We start from the raw sequence: 8,735 nt of genomic DNA, 5'->3' as shown, positions 1-8,735 counted from the left end.
TCTCATCATTTAATTAGTGTTGCTTCATTAGTTTTGGTTTTTGTGTTGTATTCAAATTAGGTTGGCTATTACTGTTTTCTATTTCAATCGTCTCTGTACCCTTCCAGTTTTAATTTTATTTCTTCGCCATTCTAAATATATAAATATTAAAAAAAAAACTATTATTCGTTTTTGAAATTTATCCCAACCAAATCTAGCTGTTTTAGGTCAAATGATGGTAGCTGATGGCTGCTGTACATGACAGAGGTTAGGGGCGTTAGGTTTATTCTAGGGATACAATCTGTGTTAGTTTCCATGGCTAATTAATTCAATGGGAAAGAGGAAGTTTCAAGTTTCATCAGGAGGTTTAACCTCAATGGGATGCTTCAGGGGAATTTGAAAGGTGTTATTAGTAGTATGAGTGAGCTGCCTTCAATCGGACAAGTACAACAGGGGAATCTTGAAGGAGTGGAGACTGTAGCTGATTTATAGAATCCTATAAAGGATTTGAGATTTTGAGCCCATACACGTTGGACACTGTTGATAAGCCAATGATTGAGACCAAAAATTCAGTTCAAATTATGATCAGGAAACAGCACACAATTTGAGAAGTGTTTAATTTTAACAACTATGCTTAAAAGAGTCGTTGGGAAATACCATACAAATTGAAATGTGTATAATTTTGCAATAGAGGCTAGTTAGTATACACCTCTGGAAAAGTAGGATATAACTCCGAGTTACACAATTGAGTTGCAATTGCATTATGTTGCGGAATGCATTCCTCTTCTATTCATGCCACGTAGCCTCTTTTTCTCAATCCTTTTCATGTGAAGGATGACACCTTTAAGATTCCCCCTTACCCTACATGGAAAGGAAAAGTAAGAAAATTTTAAAAGTTATGTAAGTTTACAGGATATAATACAAAAGGCTACGAAAACAGATAGTTACTTGGAAGTGTAAATATTATGTTGCATTTTCTTGATAGAACAGAATTAATGACTCCTAGTGATAAATCTCTTTCCAAACTCTTGAAGAAATTTATGCATTCTCAACATGTTGCTTGGTCCTATCCTGGGTAGACATCTATCAATAAGACTCCTTAAAATCAAGGAATATGTTTAACCAATTTCGTATTCTTTTCCAAATTAATTTCAATAGTTTGTTATTAACATAGAATTTGCTCGAGAACATCTACTGAACATGATGAATCTATGAATTGGACTCAACTGCATATCAAGTACAGGAGTGGTGAGAATTTGATCCAAGATTTTGACCCATTGTCTCTAGACATGGTATGAACAGAAAATGATTCAAAATTTTAATGTTGGCATTTTCAAGTGTTCATTGCAAGGTCATAATTCCTCTTATTTTGTTACACCCCCAAACCAATGGAGTACTTTGATTCCTAATATTTGGTTGTGTATGCCTATTGTTCACACGAAGAGAGAAAAGGTTTGGGTGTCAAAAAGTATACCTTATGTGCACGACCACTTATGTCAGGCTTCCTTGGGGATAAAGCTCTGAACCAACAATCTTCCTTTTGTGCTGATAACAGATAAAAAGTGATATGTTAATCATTGTTCACAAACAACCTACTTGGACAAAGTAGTCGTATTGGGTACAGATATATTTATGTGATCCAACATATCGAAAGACTTAATCAATTGACTGTATTGATAAGCTCCTACATAGAGTAAAGAGAATAAGCAGGACATTCACAACCATAAACAAGTAACCGATAATGAATGATATATATATATATATATATATATATATATATATATATATATATATATATATATAAAATAGGGTCTTCCCATTCTTTCAAGAGGAAGGGCCTCTGATCCAATAGTTTTTGCAACTAGAATTTTCTTAGCTAACAATCTTCTAGAAAATGAAAGCTGAAATACTCCTCAAGGTAGGGTAAAATGGATGCCAGCACTCCATCCCAAACCAAACATTAAGATAGTGCTTCACCCATAAAGGAATTCTATTAAGACACAACAGAAAAATAAAACTCTCTTAAGAGTGTAAGGACTGAACTGATCCCAACTAATTTGATGGGCTTTCCTGGACCTCCTGCTGTAGACTAGACGAATCAATGCTTGGGTCTATTCATTTTATAAATTAAAAGTACAAATTTTATTTTATATATTTTATAAAAACAAAATCTTATCTTATAGGTCAATAAAATCAATAATAAATGAGTGGATTTGGGTCATATTATCCATTTGTTTAAAAGATTTAATAAATAAATGGGTCATTATCCATCTATTTAAAGAAAGTAGGTGATGGGTCAGGTAGGTCATTATACATAAGACATGACAATGACAATAATATATTTAACAAAAATCACATCTACCTTGAAAGTCGGGGACGTCTGGAACGAATTTATGATGATAGTGATACAATTCAATGCCATCAGCAAAAAACCGTCCGTTGTCTAGGATGTATTGTCCTGTAGTTGTCTGAAAAGGAGAGAGATCTCCACCAATTATGTGATTCCATGACTTGTAATAACCCAACACATCTTCTTCTTCTCCATCATCATACACAAGACTCACCCCACACTCCTTTACGACTTGATAATCCGGCATTGTAACACTAACAATAATGTGGTCACCAGCCTCCATCTCATTCATCCCAAACATCCAATGACTTAACAACACCCAACACCCTCCATCAACAACATGTGTGTTCGCATAACATTCGTATATCCACATGTGGTTCTTTGTTATATTACTAATTGTCATCATTGGTGATAAAGGGAAATGAGCATCATATGTATATGGAACACAATCATCGGGAATTATCAATGTGTCAGCAGAGAAGCAGAAGTTGAGTCCTGTAAGGAGATTGTTTGGAGATGATGATGATGATGATGATGGGATGGTAAATGATATTGATGGCCCCATGCTTCTATCCCTAAACCAACTTTGCATCTCCTCTGTCTCACAATGTGTGCTGAATATTCCAAATTCATAAATCATCTGCCAAATACAACCACCTTAATTAGTCTCCATAAGAAGTGTATTATACATATTCACATAGAGACAAAAAAAATTAACTAAAAAAAACCTGGGTTTCAGATTCCCAAGAATTAGCTCCCAAGTGCCTTTCGTTAAGGAAGTCTAAATTACTCCAGCCCAAGCTACGTAATACCTTCTCCTCCACACCTACCATTGGTTGGATTTTCACAATGCCTTCAATTTCATATGACAAACCTGAATAAACGACCAAACTTCTTGACAAATCTAGTGGGGACATGTATGGATCAAAAACGACTTTGCGTAAAACAAACGCATCGACAGGAAAGAGCAACCTGCTTAGTGTACGTGGAGGATGCTCAATTGACTTCAATTTTTTACAGTGTTGCATACTAAGCATCTCAAGCCTAGGAAGGGTTCTCACACAACTGGGCATGGAATCTATAGGATTGCCATCTAAATATAATTCCTTTAACACTGATAGGCAACTCATGTCCATGGGAAAGGATTTAGTGGACAAATTACTATTTGCAAGTGACAAACTTACTAAAGACCTCGGTAAATAAATTGCAAACAACTTCAAATCACTTGGTATAGCACCCACAGAGGCAGAGGAAGAGGTTCTTGTATTTATGTCAATGTTGTTAGCCTTGCACAATTCCAGTGAATCGCTACCCCTATTCTCGATTCGAGATCCACAAGGACTACAACCATCTAGCAACATTGTTTTAACATTCTTCAACATGCCTATGTTTCTTGGAAGTTTTTCAAGCTTCTTGCAATAGCTTAGATCGATGAAGAAAAGTTCAACGCATTGCTCAATTGATTCACAAACCTCGAGCAAACCAATGCAGTTTCTAGCTACTAACCTCTCAAGTGCAGGAAGTTGGTCAAAATCACCAAGACTACGAAGTTTTTTACAAGAACTTAAATTTAGAATCTTCAATGACCCAAGTAACCTTTTATCTTTTAAGCACGATCCATCCAACTGCAGAAATGGAAATAAGTTAGAACAGTAGAGAATTCATCAACTCAAGATGGATGAATAATAAATGAAGATAAGTTACCTTTTTCCCCTTCTCAAGCTGATTATTATAACAACCGATAAATGATTCAATATTGCTATATGACATGTCAAGAGCAACAAGATTTTGCATAGGTAAGTCTAAAGGTATAGACTTTAAATGAAACCCATGCATACACAAGCCTCTTAATTCCTCTGGAAAGTTTGCATAAGACCCATTCATGTGCACATAATTGAGTTGTAGTAGCATCAAATTATCCATGTTACTCAATGCATTTGTTTTCAGCTCATATGATACACCAAACTTCTCTTTCTCAAGCATGCGCATGTCAAGGGTAAGACCTAGAAGATTTCCCTTTCCCTAATAAGAAACATAATACAAATAAATAAATCAGTCAATAAAAAATATTTTGGACCTTCACACTACTAAAAGCATACATGGCCTCTTACCTTTTTTTGTTTCAACACTCTGAATGACTCTTCATGACACCATAATAGACTTCGCTTCCATGGCTTATCAAGTGATTCTTGACGTACTTCAAACCTTCCCATCTCTTGAACCAACTGATGCATCTTCAACTCGTTTTTCCCTCCAATTGTAAGAAGGAATCGGTCGAGAAGATTTGGGATTCCAGATCCTATGTTTATATTACACGCCTTTAATATTGTTTCAGTAAGATCTCTATCTATTCCGACAAAAAAACAAGCAATATACTTAAACAAATCCTTATCATTTTTGGACGGCAAAGAGTTAAAGCTCATTCTCAAGACATTATTTACATGAGAATATGTTTCTTTCTTTAGCCCTTCTATGCACCCTTCCCAGTAAGTTACATCTCGATCATATAGAGATTTTCCCAATACTTCAAGAGCCAATGGATGTCCTTGACAATACTTCACAAGCTTATATGACACCTCTTGGTAACCTTTCTTGGGATAATTGCATTTGAATGCATGGAGACACAAAAGTTGCCATGCTTTGATCTCAAGTAAGCCTTGAAGCACGAGCTCTTTATGCATGGGTTCAATGTTTGTTTTGAATATTGCACAACTCTTTGTCAAATGCCTGTCCTTTGTGGTTATAATGATTTTGCTTCCTGGATGAAAACCTTTGCTTCCAAGTAACGCATCCAACTGATCAAGCGTACTAATATCATCAAGAACAAGAAACACCCTTTTACGTGCTACTGCATTCTCTATCTTTGAGGTGTATACCGAAGCATCATGAACTTTAACGGAACTTGTTTTTGAAATGTCACTGCTTAGTTTTTCTTGTAAATCAAGCAACCCATTAAACTTTCCATCACATACCCTACTAATATCTTCAATACAACTGCTTTTTTGGAATTCATGTGAATATAGCCCATAGACATGTTTGGCTAAAGATGTCTTCCCGATCCCACCCATACCCGAAATAGTGAGTATGTCTGCTGTGTATGAGGATGCATCTTTCAACCATGAAGTGATGAAGTTAATATAATATTCCATCCCAATAAGCTGTGATCGAACGCTCCTTAAGGGTACATGTAATCTACGGTGGATGTCCTTCACAATTTCTTCAATAAACTCTGTCTCCAGCCTGAAATCAGATATTATAAGAACCACACAACTAACAAACCAGATTTGGAGATTTAATTTGTCCAAAGATCCAAAATCAAAATTATATCATAGCTATTAATTTTAATCAAGTCCTTCACATTAAAACGATATTCTGTTTACAAGTCTAACTATACAGGTATCCTATGTGTAAGGCCATACTATAATAAGATAAAAGATGCCAATGTAATACCAGATTTTAGTAATGGGAAACCTAACTTCACTTTACACAAGACCATAACTATCATTGTGGTGTGTTTGAAAAAAAAAGTCAGTTATAGGTAATCTTTTACGAACCGAAGGTAAGAGAAGTTATTTATCATAAAGGACACTATGATTTGAAGGTGGCATGGTATAATTAATAGTAGATGCATAGCAAACCCTTCAAATCTTGCTTTCTTAATGGAAAACATCAAAAATAATTGAAATAGTTTGTCTAACTGAATTAACTTATGATGAAACACAAAATTCATACCAAATGTATGGAATTTACTAGAATAATGAATCCATCTATATGAACTGATTTATTAGATCACATAATTGAAAGCTTAGATAAAATTACGTGAATCTTATTTATATCCTAATAGATCAAATATATGTCTATTTAATGATGTTAAAGAAACTTATTGAAATGCATTGGGAGAAAATGATACTAACATTGATGTGTTAATCAAACAAAATTGAAGGATTATGTAAATGTGCATAAGAAAGTGGTTACCTTCCTCTTACATCATTTCCTTTTAAATTAGCAACTTCTATAAGTGCTTTATTCCATCGGTCCATCTTTTGAGCTAATTGACTTCTTTTATCTGCATTTGTCTCCGCCTCCATCATCTGTCTATGCTTAGCCATTGCATCTCCAAAGCTACTTAGTTGCTTCCTAACATGTGTGGGCTCCACATGATAGAATATTGGGATAACAATATGGTTGGATGTCATACGCTGCTCAAGGGTCAGCAACAATTCATCGAGACACCATGTTGAAGAAGCATAATTCTTGGACAAGACAATGATAGAAGCCCTAGATGCTTTGATCGCATTCTCTAATTCCGGTTTAAGATCTTCCCCAGTTTCAATCTCTTCATCATCCAAGAAGGTATTGATATTGGCATCAATAAGGGCCTCATGAAGGTGATCAGTGAAACTATGACGAGTGTCAACACCTCTAAAACTTAAAAATACGTCATATCTATGACCATCAGTTGATGAACTACGGCCACAAGTTGGTGAACTATGGCCATGAGTTGATGAAGAAGATGAAGATCCTTCTGGAAGTTCAGATAGAACAACCATTATGAGTAATGAATTGATGACTCTTCACCCTTCCCACAATTTTGTTTATTTATTTAAAGTTTCTCCTTATATACCGGGTGTATCTTAGTAAGTTCTGAAACTCCTCCACACGTTATCGGCTATGAAAGTTGGTTTCACCGGCTTCCCTACCTTATGTACCAATGTAGGGATCTAGTACACAATGCCTCTACATAAATACGAAACTATTAATATCTACTATATGCAACTTAAATCTCATCAAACAAATTGAAACTCAATGATAATAGTATCCTTGAATTCTTCGAAAATAAACTTTAAAGTGATTAGATTACAACACATATGAACTCTAAATGTATAAATATGCCACTTTTTATTCCCAAACTTCAAGTTTTGAGTAGATTTTGGAGCTATATAGTATAGAGTGTGTGTTTTAACCCTTCTTTTGGATTTGATTAACTCACATAAACATGCCTGCTATTGTCTAAATAAAATCCATTTGATGCTCACTTAAACAAATCAACACCAAATACCATTATGTAAACAACTACAAGATTCACTGTTAGCCCTCATAAGAGAAATTGCAATACACAGAGGAAATTTCAAGCTTGCACTGTATATCAACAAACAATTAAAAGATTTAAACAAAAAAGGAGTAAGTTTCTTGACTTGGAAGTTCATAGATCCCCTAAATTAGCAGCAAAAATCTTTTCAACTTTGAAATTCTCTATCACTGGATCTAGTATTAGCATACATCTAAAGGATTTCGACTTTCCTTTATGGGCTTGATCCAAATGATATGCTTTTGAAACTAACAAGCCATGACCTTTCTATGGTTTCAAATTCAAACTCTCCAGAATTAATTGAGCAACAGTAAATGAAATAGACAAAATTCAATCATCTGTTAAGAAAATAAAAAAGGATTATGATGTAATTTATGATTAATAAGATGAAATGATCTAACATATGAAGCTAAACTATAAGAATGTCCCTTCATAGTAAACTACCGACATGAAGACAAACAGACCTGAAGCAGCGATGATAGAGAAGGAACAAGCAGTGACGAGTCTGAGAAAGATGACGACTGAAAATTACAGAGGTTTGTTTGTCGGCAGGGAAATGACGAACCAACTGAGGAAGGAAGGGAGACTGCTAGAGAGGATAAGATGGGGGTGGTTCTAAGAAATTATTTGAGTCAACAGGGAAACGACTAGTCAACGCGAGAGACTTTAACAACGACAATATTTGCAAAATATTGTAGGTTTTTGTCTTCTTTTATGATTTTTGTTCCTTAGTCTTTGATTATTTATTTATTTATTTATTTATTTATTTATTTGTGATCCTTGTCTCTAATAATGGGTTTTCAATTTATCCTAAAATCAAATTAAAAATATAACATTTAAATTTACAAATCCTTTATGATTTTATCTTAATTATTTTTTTTTCTTCATATTATATACAGAAAAAAATTATACACGAAAAAATGTTATCTAAACATCATATAAATAATTTTTAAAAAGTATAAATACGTATTGTTACATATAAATACAAATTGATATTTTTATACTTCTAAAAATGTAAAATACATATTTATACTTGTAAAGAAGTATAAATGCATATTTATACTTCTAAAAAGGTATAAATATGTATTTGTAACTACTAAAAAATATAATTATATTTCAAAAAACATAAAAATACATATTTTTCTTTCTAAATACGTATTTTTACATATATATGCTTCTTAAAAGTATAAATATTTTTTCCTTTTTAGAAGTATAAATACACATGTTTATATTTTTAGAAGTATATAGATGCATTTTTAGAAGCATAGATATGTATTTTACGTTTTTTAGAAGTATAAATATGTATTTATAATTTTA

General features: G+C 33.6%; 1 protein-coding gene across 6 annotated transcripts; it reads right to left on the bottom strand.

Moving 5' to 3' along the window:
• Window positions 1–582: 582 nt before the first annotated feature.
• Window positions 583–8,065, bottom strand: LOC145098942 (disease resistance protein RUN1-like). 6 transcript variants are annotated; one of them, XR_013704595.1, is made up of 9 exons: window positions 7,883–8,065; window positions 6,305–7,756; window positions 4,441–5,569; window positions 4,034–4,351; window positions 3,058–3,954; window positions 2,342–2,969; window positions 1,454–1,524; window positions 928–1,062; window positions 583–840 (listed from the first exon to the last, which is right to left on the bottom strand). XR_013704595.1 is itself a non-coding variant. In XM_079036541.1 (8 exons), the coding sequence occupies exons 2-8, from the start codon at window positions 6,877–6,879 to the stop codon at window positions 823–825; spliced, it is 3,636 nt and encodes a 1,211-aa protein (XP_078892667.1). In that variant the 5' UTR covers window positions 6,880–7,066; window positions 7,883–8,064; the 3' UTR covers window positions 583–822. The 6 variants fall into 6 exon arrangements, 2 of the variants coding, with proteins under 2 accessions (XP_078892667.1, XP_078892671.1); XR_013704594.1 differs by having other exon boundaries at window positions 6,305–7,066; XR_013704596.1 differs by having other exon boundaries at window positions 928–1,050; window positions 6,305–7,066; window positions 7,883–8,064.
• Window positions 8,066–8,735: the final 670 nt, after the last annotated feature.

The sequence above is a fragment of the Lactuca serriola genome, chromosome 1, assembly GCF_051521515.1.
Source record: "Lactuca serriola cultivar US96UC23 chromosome 1, Lser_US96UC23_V15, whole genome shotgun sequence".
NCBI classification, from domain to species: domain Eukaryota; kingdom Viridiplantae; phylum Streptophyta; class Magnoliopsida; order Asterales; family Asteraceae; genus Lactuca; species Lactuca serriola.
Note: the sequence above shows the minus strand (reverse complement) of the source record. Positions and strands in the feature narration are given on the sequence as shown.

Coding starts and splice junctions, on each gene's coding strand:
- LOC145098942 (XM_079036541.1), bottom strand. CDS start 6,879: ATGGTTGTTCTATCTGAACTTCCAGAAGGATCTTCATCTTCTTCATCA. Junction 3,955..4,033: donor AGCTTGAGAAGGGGAAAAAG/GTAACTTATCTT, acceptor CCATTTCTGCAG/TTGGATGGATCGTGCTTAAA. Junction 2,970..3,057: donor CTTGGGAATCTGAAACCCAG/GTTTTTTTTAGT, acceptor TGTATTTGGCAG/ATGATTTATGAATTTGGAAT.